Source organism: Ornithorhynchus anatinus, chromosome 1 (genome assembly GCF_004115215.2).
Source record: "Ornithorhynchus anatinus isolate Pmale09 chromosome 1, mOrnAna1.pri.v4, whole genome shotgun sequence".
Lineage (NCBI taxonomy): Eukaryota > Metazoa > Chordata > Mammalia > Monotremata > Ornithorhynchidae > Ornithorhynchus > Ornithorhynchus anatinus.
The window spans coordinates 113311987-113327663 of NC_041728.1; the positions used below are offsets into that span (position 1 = coordinate 113311987).

General features: G+C 43.3%; 1 protein-coding gene across 2 annotated transcripts; it reads right to left on the reverse strand.

Annotated features, from left to right (window-relative positions):
* Positions 1-4768: 4768 nt before the first annotated feature.
* On the reverse strand, positions 4769-6834 carry STRIT1 (small transmembrane regulator of ion transport 1). 2 transcript variants are annotated; one of them, XM_029069985.1, is made up of 3 exons: positions 6584-6834; positions 4958-5057; positions 4769-4882 (listed from the first exon to the last, which is right to left on the reverse strand). In XM_029069985.1, exons 1-2 carry the CDS (start codon positions 6594-6596, stop codon positions 4963-4965), a joined length of 108 nt encoding a protein of 35 aa, XP_028925818.1. In that variant the 5' UTR covers positions 6597-6834; the 3' UTR covers positions 4769-4882; positions 4958-4962. The 2 variants fall into 2 exon arrangements, with proteins under 2 accessions (XP_028925818.1, XP_028925817.1); XM_029069984.1 differs by having other exon boundaries at positions 4773-4862; positions 6584-6813.
* Positions 6835-15677: the final 8843 nt, after the last annotated feature.

Here is a 15677-nt window from a genome sequence, read left to right on the forward strand (position 1 = left end):
GTCCCACTCTCGCCAATACTCACACTCTCATGGCGACCCCAGCTCGTCCTTGCAGCTCCAACCCATTGCAGGAGAGGTGTGAAAGGGACTAACGGACTAAGTTGGTCCCATAGAAAACCAAAGGTCCCACTCTGAGAGAGTGATAGCCCTAGACAACCTGGCCTAGAAGACCACTGACTTACCTTCATTAAATCAGGAAAGGGAGCTCTCTCTAGACTGAAAGATGGTTATGAACAGAGAATGTGTGAGTTAAATTATTCTGTTGTATTCTCTCAAGTGCTTAGTACCGAGTCCTGCACACAGTAGATGCTCAGTAAATATGATTGATTAGTTTATTGGGGACATTGAAAGTGCTTTTCTGGAACATGGCTGGCATATTTTCACCAAGGTCCATTGTCTAGCCACTAGCTGGAGTAGCCACAGCTGTTAACCTTCTCACTGTACCTCGATCTCGTCTATCTCACCACTGGCCTCAGACATGCAGGGAAAGAAGCAGACATTGAGGATCATGCCTTCAACTGTCTTCTCTACTTCCTGTTAGTAAGTCATATTTATTGAGCACTTACTGCACTCAGAGCACTGTACTAAGCATTTGGGAGAGTACAAGATAACAATATAACAGATAGATTCCCTGCCCACAACAAGCTTGCAATCTAGAGAGGGACAGGTATTAATATAAATAAATAAATTATAGATATGTATATAAGTGCTATGGGGCTGGTAGTGGGGATGAATAAATGGAGCAAGTCAGGATGACACAGAAGGGAGTTGAAGAAAAGGAAAAGAGGGCTTAGTCAGGAAAGACCTCTTAGAGGAGATGTGCCTTTGATAAGGCTTTGCAGGGGGAAAGAGTCATTGTCTGTGAGATTTGAGGAGGGAGGTCATTCCAGGACAGAGGCAGGGAGTGGGTGAGAGGCCAGTGGTGAGATAGACGAGATCGAGGTACAGGGAAAAGGTTAACAGCTATTGGCTACTCCAGCTACTGGCTAGACAATGGACCGTGGTGAAAACATGCCAGCCATGTCCCAGGAAAGCAGTTTCACCATTCCAAATGTAATAATAGCACCAACAGAAATTGCTATTAGATTCAACAATTAGAAGAGCTAATTGAGAGGGGTGGGATACTCAACTGAGTACTCAGTTCCTGTTGGGCTGGGACAGAGAGTTGATCAGGGAAGCCAGCGTGGGGATTGGAAGGCTTGTAAATGGGGCTGATCAGTTAAGGCAGGGTAGGAGACTGCTCTGATATTGTCAGATGAACTTTGAGGTAAGGATGACATACATCATGTGCAGGGGGGATGGGGAGAGGGAGCCCTTGCAAAATCCATTATCCTGTTTGAAGCCCTGACCCTGGCAATCACTCTGAGTAACATAGGAAAACACTGTGGCCTACTGGATAGAGCACGGTCCTGGGTTCCAGGCCATCAATAGGATGTGGGCCAGGGGTCGACGGCGAGACAGATGAATTCAAGACACAGAGAAAAGGTTAGCACTAGAGAAGCGAAGTGTGAGGGCTGGGTTGTAGAAAGAGAGAAGCAGTGTGAGATAGGTGGGGGCAAGGTGATGCAAAGCTTTAAAACCAATAGTAAGGAGCTTTTGTTAGACACCAAGGTAGCTAGGCAACCACTGGAGATTTTGGGGTGGGGGTGAGGAGCAGGTGACATGCCCTGAATATTTCTATAGAAAGATAATCTGGACAGCAGAGTGAAATATGGCCTGTAATGGGGAGAGGCAGGAATTGTACAATCCAAGCCCTTAGTACAGTGCTCTGCACATAGTAAGCGCTCAATAAATACTATTGAATGAACTGAATGCATGAATGAATGAATGAATGAATGAATGAATGAATGAGGTTGGGAGGTCAGAAAGGAAGCAGAAACCTAGGTGGGATGGGATGAGTGATTGTACTAACGTGGTAAGCAGTTTGGATTGTGAGGAAAGGGCAGATTTTAACAATGTTGTAAAGGTGAGACCAACAGGATTTGGTGATGGATTGGATATGTGGGTGGAATGAGAGAGCAGAGTAATGGATAAGGTTATGGGCATCTATGCTTAGTACAGTGCCTGGCACGTAGTAAGTGCTTGACAAATACCATTAAATTAAAAAAGGAGAGAAGAAAGAGGGAGAGACCAAATGTGTTTTGCAAGCCAGAAATTGAATGACAAAGAGAGAAAGCAAATTATTATCCACTCCATCACTCTGCAACTCCCTCCAGGAGGCCTCATCAATTATGTTTGAGCTTTCACAGAGGTGTCTGTGGCATTTCTTCTTCTCCCAAAGAAACCTGGGTCTAAGTGATCTCTGAGAATCCAAATTTTACTTGGACAGGAAATAGTATCTTTATATCTTTCACAATCTAAGTGTTTTAAGATTTCATCTTAGCAGAAAGATATTTCTGCTGCTTGGAATGCATTCTCATTTCTTTCCAACACCCAGAATGAGTTCATCTCTACCTGTCTTTCAGTGATATCTACTGTAGGAATCCTCTCTGCCAGTGACACTGACAGGGTAGAGAAAAAAGTTAGAATTTTCTTTCTGTGACCTTTCCCATTTATGTTATTTTGCTTGGTCTCAATTCAGGTGATACCTCAGGAATTAAGGTGTGATCACTTTCCCCCTTTTCAGGTTTTTTGTTGTTGTTGTTTTTGGGGGGGTGGTGGGTTTGGTAGGTTGGAGATGAGGTAGACATTCTATTTCAGCTGTACTGAAAGAAATGGAGACCCAGTTAGTTAAACCTCAGTTCTTATGCACTGGGTGATGGGATAGAATCTATAGTCACTGGGCTAGTCACTTTACTTCACTGTGCTTCAGTTACCACATCTGTTAAATGGGGATTAAGACTGTGAGCACCATGTGGGACAAGGACTGTGTCCATCCTGATTTGTTTGTATTTCCCCCAACCCCAGCACTTAGAACAGTGCCTGGCACATAATAAGTGCTTACCAAATGCCACAGTTTTTATCATTATTACCCCCTCTAGACTGTAAGCTCACTCACCATGGGCAGGAAACGTGTCTATAAACTCTGTTGTTCTTTCCCAAGTGCTTAGTACAGGGCTCTGCACATGGTAAATGCTCAGTAAATTCTGTTTATGATGCTCATACTCATACAGCTGACCAATGTCAGAAATAGGACTACAACTCTGGTCTTACTGCTCCCAACTCTATGTCCTTTCCACTCAAGCACGATACCCCTCTATGATGTCCTGCCATCACCTCAAACTTAACATGTCAAAAACAGAATTTATCTTCCCACCCAAACATTGCCTCTCTATGTCTTTCCCATCACTGTAGACAGTACCACCATCCTTCCTGTCTCACAAGCACATTCCTTTGTGTTATCATTGACTCCTTTCTATAATTCAACCTACATATTCAATCTATCACCAAACTGTGTTGGTTCAACATTCACAATATCATTAAAATCCATCCTTTCCTCCAAATCTAAACTGCTACCATGTTAATCTAAACGTTTATCCTATTCTGCCTTGATTACTGTATCGGCCTCCTTACTGACCTCCCTGCTTCCTTTGTCTCCCCTATCTAGTCCATACTTCACTCTCCCCCATTCATTTTCCTGTAAAATCATTCAGTCCATGTTTCTCTGCTTCTCAAGAACCTCCAGTGGTTGCCCATCTACGTCCTCATCAAACAGAAACCCTTTGCCATTGGCTTTAATAGTCAGTCACCCTTGCCCCCTCCTACCTCACCTCATTAGTCTCCTACTACAACCCAGCCTGCAGACTTCACTCCCCTAATGCCAACCTACTTGCCGTACCGTGATCTCATCTATCTCACCTCTGACCTCTTGTCCACATCCTGGCCTGGAACATCCTTTCCATTTGCACAGAGTAACTGGAATTGTGGATCCTTCATTCACCTTTTCGGTCCCATACAACTCACAGGGAAATTTCATCATCAGTCAGGTCTTCTGTGACTAGAAAGGACAGTTATATATGTATATATTATATATTCTGGTTGCATATGATCGATATTTATTAATCCCGGTTCCCACCACTTACCTCCTGTGTGACCTTGGGCAAGTCACTTAACATCTCGGCACCTCATCTTCACAATTCAATACCTGTGTTTCCTCCTACTTGGACTGTGAACCCCACGTGAGACCTGTTTACATTGTATCTACCCCAGTGCTTAGTACAGGTATGTTTTGCTTTGTTTTGTTGTCTGTCTCTTCCTTCTAGACTGTGAGCCTGTTGCTGGGTAGGGACTGCCTCTATCTGTTACCGAATTGGACTTTCCAAGCATTTAGTACAGTGCTCTGCACACAGTAAGCGCTCAATAAATATGACTGAATGAATGAATGTATACAGTGCTTGGCACATAGTAAGCACTTAGCAAATACCACATTCATCATTATCATTAATTATATATGCATATATATAATAGTGCTCATAATAATAAATGTGTATATTATAATAAATATATATGCATTCGTATATAATTGTGGAATTTGAGATATACTGTGCTGTACATATAAATTTATATTTCTATGTGTATACACCCACATACACACACAAACACACTTTCCCAAGGACTTTCTCAAGTACAGAGATGCCCAGTGAACCCTACTACTGTGGATGCTGCTGGCGTTCCTTTTCCCACTCATCTCTGGAAACAGAGTGTAGCCTCCTCAAACTCCTGGCAAAATGCCCCATTGATCTTGAACAGCCTAATCTTGAATTCATTTGTCTGCCTCGGCTTCAGAAACCTATAAATGGCATAGGAAGAAACAAATAAAGCGAAATAATAAATAAAAAATATTGGTAGGAACTTTTAATGATCAGTCATTTTCATTTATTTTCTGGGCTCTTCCAACTGAAGCCTGTCTGAACTCTTCTTTCCTGAAAGACAGAAAATTGTTCTAGTTAAAAGGCAGTGAGGTTTCCTGAGTGAAATGTTTACTCACTGTCAATCCAGAGACAGTAAAACAACTTACTTCTATCAAGAGAAAATAACATAAATCATCACTACGCATCCAACAACCCAGCCGATCAAGAGCAGAATCGGGACCAGAAGGTTTTTAGATGCTGGCTCTCCTACGGAAAAAGAATATAAATCATAATTCTGAGAGTGAAAAGCACATTATAAGTCTTTAGATGGAAGTTCTCCTGAAAGACGATTAGCTCTTTATTCAGAGGATAAAAAGTAAGAACTACCTCTCTTGTGGGAGAAAGTAGGGTCACTAAGCAGGAATGTCTTTCTCCCCTTCTTCCTTGTCCTTTCAGTCTATTAATCAATAATATTTATTAAGTGCTTACTGTGTGGAGAGCTCTCTACTAAGTGCTTGGGACAATACAATATAAAACAGTTGGGAGACATTCTCCCTGCTCACAAGGAGTTTACAGTTTATAGGGGAAGACAGACAATATAAAAGACTAAGATGGATATGTACATTTGTGATATGGGACTGAGATGGGGGAAGGGAAGGGGTTGAACAAAAGGTACAAATCCGAGTACACTCCTCCTTTCTCCACTCCTCCACCCCCTTGCCCCTCAACTGACATTCAGCAGTGTAGGTGGCCCAGGCAGCAAAATAACACAGGTTCTTTACACACTTTGTGGGAGAGACAGACTATAAAAAGCATTTTCAATCCTGGAGCTCTCTGCATGGCAAGGTATTTTCTAGAGCTCTGGGATTTATAACATCCCGCCAATATGGCTAGAGAGGTTTGCCTTCTCAGAAATTTCAGACTTTACTTTCAGGAACACTTTTAAGCAAGTGTAATATTTAGTTTTTTGAAGGCATATCTCACTAAAAAAATATTCTTTCTGCAAAGCAAGACAGGGCTACAGACATAGTAATGCCAGATAATAATAATGAATAATGATATTTATTAAGCTCTTCCCCAAGCACTGTTCTAAGTGCTGGGACAGATACAAGATTATCAAGTCAGACACAGCCCCCAACCCACAAAGGATCAAATTTACCCTCTCAAATTACCCACTTTGAACTGTCACAAAGGTGCTTTGTCCTGGTAATATCACAGTAGTCCTGACTGTTTGAATAGCCTAAGCTTCATTACTTTCAATAAAAGCCTAAATGAGAACAAAATAACTTTTTTTCCACTTAAACGTAACCATTTGCTCATCCTTTTACACCTCCCAAAGTAGACTTCTCATATTGCTTCTTTATGTTACTCCTGGAGAATTTTGTACAGCTCACTCAATCAATCAACCATTGGCATTTATTCAGCACTTACTGTGTGCAGAGCACTGAAATAAGCACTTGGGAGAGTACAATAAAGCAGAGTTAGTAGGCATGTCCCCTGCCCACACAAACCTTTAATTCTAGAGGGGGTGGGAGATTAAAACAAACATATCCTTCTCAGAATGTTAAGCTAGCTTGCCCCTTTTTGTTTATCAAAGGAACCAGGGCATGTATATTCTCCAGCTACTGACACATACAATCATTTTCATGATTCTCTTACCAATACCCCATCTCCTACATGTTTGTCAAAAATATGCATACCTGAGAAAATTACCACTCTGAAATAAGCAACCTGTCTTTCAGTCAAGAATGTCTTTTTAAAAATCCAAGCTATTGGAATGGCATTATCCTTACCTTTCTCTGCCATGTTCCTTCTTGCTGAATAGGTTGAAATATCCAACCCTCGTCTGTGTTGTCACCACTCCCCCGAGCTTCTGGGAGCTTTAAATAGAGGGCTTAATGGCCTGGTTCGCAGCTGCCTACCTCACCGTGGCCAATCTTCTCTAGATGATTTCAGTGGTTGGGAAAGCCAGACCTGAGAACTGAGCGGCTAAGTTGCCCGTAGGTGGAGAAGCCCAGCGCTATCTATTGGTTGAAGACACAGCTCAGCCTGTGTCTAACTGCGTCTTTGACAGCTGCAACCTATTGTTTGATAAGCTTCAATGAGGCAAGATGGTGCCAATGTGACCATTTATTTATAGCAAAACTCTCATCCAGATGACGTCTGTCAAGGGGCTGTGTGTATATAACAGAAAATATTTTTGGAGAGTGAAAGACCTGGCATGTTTGGCAATGGGAGAATAATTTCATTAGTAGTAGTAATAAAAATAATGATAATAATGATTATGTTGATGGTATTTGTTAAGCACTTACTATGTGTTAAATATTATTCTAAGAGCTGGGGTAGATACAAGATAATCAGGTTGGACACAGTCCCTGTCCCACATGAGGCTCACAATCTTACTCCCCATTTTACAGATGAGGTAACTGAGACACAGGGAACTGAGTGACATGCCCGAGGTCACATAGCTGACAAGTGGCAGAGCTGGGATTAGAACCCAGGCCCTTTTGACTCCCAGGGCCCGTGCTCAATCTACTAAGCCTCGCTGCTTTGAGGTCAGGAATTCTGTCTACTCACTTATTTGTAGTCTATCAAGTACAGTACTCTGCACAAGTAAGTAATCAAAAACACCATTGATTGATTGATTGTGTTTTCCCTTTAGGTTCACTGGAGTTACTATTCTTTTTTCTGATGAAGTGTTAAGAGTATCAGTAAAAATTTATTCACCGGCCATCAATGGGTCAGGTCCATCTTCTGCCAGTGCCAAACACTCTCTAGCTCTGAGATGACCAACAGCTGGGGGAGAGGAATCTACTTGAGCTATGCAGAGAAGCAGTTTGGCCTAATAGAAAGAGCTCAGGCCTGGGAATCAGAGGAACTGGGTTCTGATCCCAGCTCCACCATATGTCTGCTGTTTTGGGGTGGGGGTGAGGGCCTTTTTTCGTAGTCCTTGTTATAAGTGCTTACTAAGTATCAAACACTGTTTTAAGTGTTGGGGTAGGTACAGGTTAATCAGGTTGGACACAGTCCTTATCCCACAAGGGCCTCACAATTCAAGTATGAGGGAGAACAGAAGCACTGAGGCACAGATAAGTGAAATGACTTACTCAAGGTCACTCAGCAAGCAACTGGCAAAGCCATGGTTGAAGCCAGTTCCTAATTCCCAGGCTGGTACTCTTTCAATAAGACCATGCTGGTTCTCCTTTCTACTTAGACTGTGAGCCCCCTGTGAGACCCGATTATCTTGTATCTACCCTAGCGCGTAGTACAGTGCTTGGCACATAGCAAGTGCTAACAAATAAGATTATTATTATTATTATTATTAATTGTTATTATCCACTGGGATATGACATTTTTCCAAACTGGAATTTTCAGTTTCCAACCAAACTGAGCCTGAAGTCCAAGGCACCATTCATGGTGGTTGGGCTAGAGAAATGCAGAAGTCTATTTGGAAGGAGTAGTGAGAGTGGCCCACACCAGGGACCTGGTAGCCAACACAGCCCCCAAATGTAAAGGAGGCTGAGTCCACCACTGCCAGGGGGCAACAGAAGGGCAACACTCACTCACATCCTTTATATCATTTTCAAACTTCTGTGCCACAAGATATCATAAATCACTCAAGGAGATTGAACCTCCTTGATTATCAAGTCAGTCAGTCAATTGCATTTACTGAGTGCTTACTGTGTGCAGAGCAGTGTACTAAGAGCATTCAATAGTATTTATTGAGCGCTTACTATGTGCAGAGCACTGTACTAAGCGCTTGGGATGAACAAGTCGGCAACAGATAGAGACAGTCCCTGCCATTTGACGGGCTTACAGTCTAATCGGGGGAGACGGACAGACAAGAACAATGGCAATAAACAGCGTCAAGGGGAAGAACATCTCGTAAAAACAATGGCAACTAAATAGAATCAAGGCGATGTACAATTCATTAACAAAATAAATAGGGTAACGAAAATATATACAGTTGAGCGGACAAGTACAGTGCCGAGGGGATGGGAAGGGAGAGGGGGAGGAGCAGAGGGAAAAGGGGAAAATGAGGCTTTAGCTGCGGAGAGGTAAAGGGGGGATGGCAGAGGGAGTAGAGGGGGAAGAGGAGCTCAGTCTGGGAACGCCTCTTGGAGGAGGTGAATTTTAAGTAGGGTTTTGAAGAGGGAAAGAGAATCAGTTTGGCGGAGGTGAGGAGGGAGGGCGTTCCAGGACCGCGGGAGGACGTGACCCAGGGGTCGACGGCGGGATAGGCGAGACCGAGGGACGGTGAGGAGGTGGGCGGCAGAGGAGCGGAGCGTGCGGGGTGGGCGGTAGAAAGAGAGAAGGGAGGAGAGGTAGGAAGGGGCAAGGTGATGGAGAGCCTCGAAGCCTAGAGTGAGGAGTTTTTGTTTGGAGCGGAGGTCGATAGGCAACCACTGGAGTTGTTTAAGAAGGGGAGTGACATGCCCAGATCGTTTCTGCAGGAAGATGAGCCGGGCAGCGGAGTGAAGAATAGACCGGAGCGGGGCGAGAGAGGAGGAAGGGAGGTCAGAGAGAAGGCTGACACAGTAGTCTAGCCGGGATATAACGAGAGCCCGTAATAGTAAGGTAGCCGTTTGGGTGGAGAGGAAAGGGCGGATCTTGGCGATATTGTAGAGGTGAAACCGGCAGGTCTTGGTAACGGATTGGATGTGTGGGGTGAACGAGAGGGACGAGTCAAGGATGACACCGAGATTGCGGGCCTGAGAGACGGGAAGGATGGTCGTGCCATCCACGGTGATAGAGAAGTCTGGGAGAGGACCGGGTTTGGGAGGGAAGATGAGGAGCTCAGTCTTGCTCATGTTGAGTTTTAGGTGGCGGGCCGACATCCAGGTGGAGACGTCCCGGAGGCAGGAGGAGATGCGAGCCTGAAGGGAGGGGGAGAGGACAGGGGCGGAGATGTAGATCTGCGTGTCATCTGCGTAGAGATGGTAGTCAAAGCCGTGAGAGCGGATGAGTTCACTGAGGGAGTGAGTGTAAATGGAGAACAGAAGAGGGCCAAGAACTGACCCTTGAGGAACTCCAACAGTTAAAGGATGGGAGGGGGAGGAGGCTCCAGCGAAGGAGACCGAGAATGATCGGCCAGAGAGGTAAGAGGAGAACCAGGAGAGGACAGAGTAAGAGCTTGGGAGAGTACAATTCAACAATAAACAGATATATTCCCTGCCCACAAGGAGCTTACAGTCTAGAGGAGGAGAGGGACATTAATACAAATAAACAAATGACAGATATGTACATTCATTCAATCAAATTTACTGAGTGCTTACTGTGTGCAGAGCACTGTACTAAGTACTTGAAAAGTACAATTCAGCAACAGATAGAGACAATCCCTATGCAGCAGTCTAGAAGGGGGAGACATACAACAAACCAAGTGGACAGGCATCAATACCATCAAAATAGATACATAGAATCATAGATATACACATCATTAATAAAATAAGTAGAGTAATAAATATGTACAAATATACACAAGTGCTGTCGGGAAGGGAAGGGGGCTGAGCAGAGGGAGGGAGTAAGAGCAATGGGGAGGGGAGGAGGAGCAGAAGGAAAGGGAGGGCTCAGTTTGGGAAGGCCTCCTGGGGGAGGTGAGCTCTCAGAAGGGCTTTGAAGGGGGGAAGTGAGCTAGGTTGGTGGATGTGAGGAAGGAGGGCATTCCAGGTCAGAGGAAGGACGTGGGCCAGGGGTCCTTGGCAGAACAGGAAAGAATGAGGCACAATGAGGAGGTGAGCGGCAGCAGAGGAGCAGAGTGTATGGGGTGGGCTGTAGAAGGAGAGTAGGGAGGTGAGGTAGGAGGGGGCAAGGTGATGACAGCTTTGAAGCCAAAAGTGAGGAGTTTTTGCTTCATGAGAAGGTTGATAGGCAATCACTGGAGATTTTTGAGGAGGGGTGGTGACATGCCCAGAGCGTTTCTGTAGAAAGATAATCCAGACAGCGGAGTGAAGTATAGACTGAAGTGGGGAGTGACAGGAGGATGGGAGATCAGAAAGGAGGCTGATGCAGTAATCCAGTCAAGATAATATGAGAGATTGTACCAGCAAGGTAGCAGTTTGGATGGAGAGGAAAGGGCAGATCTTGGCGATGTTTTGAAGCTATCGGCAGGTTTTGGTGACGGTACATGCCATGTACTTTGGTACATAGGTGCTGTGGGCCTGGGAGGGAGGATGAGTAAAGACAGCAAGTCAGGATGATGCAGAAGGGAGCAGGAGAAGAGGCAAGGAGGGCTTTATCATGCTGATGAAAAAAAAATGAAGGCTAAAAAAAGCAAATGCACGTTAAACTGAACTCAGTTCAGTTAAAGTAGCATTTAAGCTGGAAATTGTTGTCAAAGAGATGGAAAACAATAGAGCTAGCAATTAGAGAATTTTATTGCCTTGTAATCCTACACTCTCAGTGGGGAATAAGAAGCAAATCACAAGATCAGGTATATCAAATCAGTCATCTTATTTTATCCTCCAACATCCCCGTGCTAGAGAGTTAAGTATTGTTATCCCCATTCTATAGATGAGTAAACTGAGGCACAAGTGACTTGTCCAGGGTCACTAGCAGACTTGTCCAGTGGCAGAACTGGGACTAGAACCTACATTTTACGCCCAGCTCCCCATGATCTTTTCACTAGATCACCCTTTCTCCTGCAACCAAATTTGAATACTATCTGTCCTGTGAAGCCCAAATTTAAGAATAAGGGTTTCTGTGTCTTCTTGTGCCAAGGATATTGTGCTTATTTCACCATGAATATTTGAAGAAACACAATGTGGAAAAGTCTTTAGTTAAAAAATATACCATCTCCTTGAGTTCTCACATTCCTCTAGCACATTCCTTTTCTCATGTTTTCTTCCAAGCCCACAACATCATGGCTTGGTAGTGAATTCCCCAGTCTTAAACTAAGCCCTCTTTTCCTTTTCTTCCACTCCTTTCTGTGTCACCCTGATTTGTTCCCTTTATTCATCCCTCCTCTCAGCCCCACAGCACTTTTGTGCATATCTATAATTTATTTATATTGGTGTCTCTCTCTCACCCCCCAGACTGTAAACTCAGTGTGGACAGGGAATGTGGCTGTTACATTGTTATAGTGAACTCTCCTAGGCGCCTAATACAATGGTCTGCACACAGTAAGAGCTCAATAAATGTGGTTGACTGATGACAAATCCCCTTTTGCTCCTTTCACCCCTTTAAAATTCCTGCTGAACTTGAATGTTCAGCTAAGCTTCAGAAAATCATCCAGACATGCGTATCTCTATTAAAGATGACTCAGAATTCTAATGGGTTAAATTTGGCCCTAAATCTCACTTATATGTTCTGAATTTCCTTTAGCCTTCTCTTGAAGCAGGGAATTCTGGGCTTTCTGTGATTTTTGTATTATTCATTTAGCACTGGTTCAGCTTGCCCGGTGGATTAGGAAGCCTCCACGGTGACGTGATGTCCTGTAAATGAAGCTCCACATTACGTTCTTGGGAGGAAAGTGAGGCCTCTTGACAGGCAGGTAAGAAACCTGAGCCTTCCACTAATGTGGGACAGGGTCTGTGTCCAACCCAATTTGCTTTATATTCACTCCAGAGCTTAGTACAGCATCTGACACATAGTAAGTGCCTAACAAATACCACAATTATTATTATTGTTATTATCATCACTACAATAGCCAGAGATTTCTATGCTTAAGATCTGGTGTTTCAGTTTCAGAAGCTGTAGCCAGGTTTTTGGAGGTTTTGCTGTTATTGTTGTTCTTGCAGGATACTTAAGAAAGGAGAAGCAAGTAGGGCAAAACATTCTGTGATTCCATGTTACCAATTCAATATTTAGGTTTTAGCTGTAAAAAAATCTCAATTAGACTGACAAAAGACATAACAAAACCCTTTCATAAGCTTCCTGTTGAGCCCATTATATTGCGGCAAAGTTTCCTAGGTATCTAAAAAAGAAAACCCAGCATACGTTACAATGCTGATGTATCAAGACAATTTGCTAAGTCTTTGGAGAATCAAACAATTAATCTCTTCATTTTAGCTTTCATGGCAATTAAGTAATGGAGTCTTATCAATTTCACACAGCTGAGGGAATGATCATTTTCTAGGTGAATATTATTCGGTTACATTGTCATGCCATTGCTCCTAAAGGAGACTATGAACTGAAGTCCATCCCCCCAGTACATACCCAGTTTCTTGGGTAAGAATCCCAGCATTCTGTTGAATCCACAGCTTTCTGTTGGGAGGAAAGGTGAAGGTTAGAGCAGACATTGCAGGAAGGGGCTCATCTGCTCTCCATCAAATCTGAATGATACAGAGAACAAATGTCTTTCATGAAACAACCATTTGCTGATATTTATTGCACACCTAATTCTGTACATAGCTCTGTATTCAATGCTCCCTTTCCAGAAGCAGTTTAACCTGGACTATCTTACTGGGATTCTTTTTCCGTTGTTCTTTTTTAAATTTTGGGCTGGTTGCAAATCCCAACTTTCCCATGCTAAATTGTTTCATCTGACACTTGGAATTGTTCTTCTAATGAAATGTTCTAATCCCAACTTTACCACTTCACTGCTGTGTGACTTTGGCCAAGTCACTTAACTTCTTTGGGCCTCAGTTACCTCATCTGTAAAAATGGGGAATAAGTCTGTGAACCCCAAGTTGGGTAGGAACTGTGTCCAACCTGGTAAGTGTGTATCTGCCCCAGAGCTTAGTACAGTTTCTGGCATATAGTGAGTGCTTGACAAATAGCATGGCTCAGTGGAAAGAGCACGGGCTTTGGAGTCAGAGTTCATGGTTTGAATACCGGCTCGGCCACTTAGCTGTGTGACTTTGGGCAAGTCACTTAACCTCTCTGTGCCTCGGTTACCTCATCTGTAAAATGGAGATTAAGACTGTGAGCTGCATGTGGGACAACCTGATTCCCCTGTGTCTACCCCAGCGCTTAGAACAGTGCTTGGCACATAGTAAGCGCTTAAAAAATACCAACATTATTATTATTAAATACCATAAAAAAAGTTGATGCCGGGGCACTTCTGGGGTGCTTTGAGCAAAATTGCCCCCGTGTAAGGACTCCAAACTAGGTCCCTGAAGCAATTTCATGAAGTGATGCTTCTAGTGACTGATTAGAGTTGATTTTGAAGAGGATTACATCAGTGGTATTTATTGAGCACTAAGTGATTGGCAGAGTATAATACAACAGAATTAAGAGACATGATCCCTGCCCATAATGAGCTACCATTCTAGAGTGTAGAGATGTAGCTAAGATATAGCTTGCCCTCTGAGACAATAATAATAATAATTGTGGTATTTGTTAAGCACTTACTATATGCCTGGTACTGTACTAAGCACTGGAGTAACTGTACGTTAATCGGGTTGGACTCAGGTTCCTGTCCCATATGGGGCTCACAATCTTATTCCCCAATTTACAGATGAGATACCTAAGACACAGAGAAGTAAAGTGACTTACCCAAGGTCACACAACAGACAAGTGTCAGAGAATGCACTTTGTATTCCTTCATCACCTGATTTAAATCACAAAAATGGTTCTGAGGAGCATTTATTGCTTGACTTTTAAGTAAGGTGCCAAAGCTTAGTTAAAAGGTAATGTAACCCTCCCACTACCTTTGAAGACAGAAAGTCAACAAAAAGTTAACTATCTGAAAAGCAACATGGCCTAGTGGATAGAGCACAGGCCTGGGAGTTAGAATGGGTCTCTTCCCCATTCAGTCATTATTTCAATCAATTGTATTTATTGAGCACTTACTGTGAGCAGAGCACTGAATTAAGGGCTTGGAAAGTACAATTCAGCAATAAAGAGAGACAATCCCTGCCCACACTGGGTTTACAGTCTAAAAGACAGATATCAAAAGAAATAAACAAGCATCAATATAAATAAAATTATAGATATGGCCACACCAAAACAAGTAAACAGGCATTAATATAAATAAATAGAATTATAAATCTGTACATATATACAAAAGTACTGTGGGGCGGGGAGCGAGGGGTAGTGTAAAGGGAGGTAGTTGAGATGACACAGAAGGGAGGAATGTCTTGGAATGCCTCTTGGAGGAGGTGAACCTTCAGTGGGGCTTTGAAAGGGGGAAGTGTGATTGGTAGATTTGAGGAGGGAGGGCGTTCCAGGCCAGTGGTAGGACGTGGTCCAGGGGTCGTCAGCAGGACAGGCAAGAATGAGGCACATGACAAGGTTAGCACCAGAGGAGCGGAGTGTGCAGTCTGGGTTGTAGAAGGAGAGGAGGGAGATGAGGTAAGAGGGGGCAAAGTGATGGAGAAATTTGAAGCTAATACTGAGGCGTTTTTGCTTGATTCAGAGGTTGATCGGCAATCACTAGAGATTTTTGAGGAAGAGGGTGACATACCCCGAACGTTTCTGTAGAAAGATAATCCGGGCAGCATTTACCTGCTATATGACCTTGGGCAAGTCACTTAACTTCTCTTTGCCTCAGTTACCTCATCTGTAACATGAGGGTTAAGAATTGCAAGCCCCATGTAGGATAGGGACTATGTCCAACTAATAAGCTTGTATCTGTCCCAAGTGCTTAGTCCAGTGACTGGCACATAGTAAGCACTTAACAAATACCATAAAAAATACCATTTATTGGAATAATTGATTGGCTGGTTGGGAGTGTTTGTAGCTTTTAATGGAGGACAAGGAGCTTTAACAAAAACCTTTGACTATGGTAAGTACTTATTAGCCAAACCTGAAAGTAGCTTCCTAAATTCTGAAAATAGGTCACATTCAGACCTCTTCCCTATTAGATTCCATATGAGCTTGCTGAGGGCAGGGAATGTCACTGTTTATTGTTGTATTATACTTTCCCGAGTGATTAGAAAAGTGCTCTGCCCACAGTAAATGTTTAATAAATACGATTGAATGAATGAATGAATCTAATCATGCCAA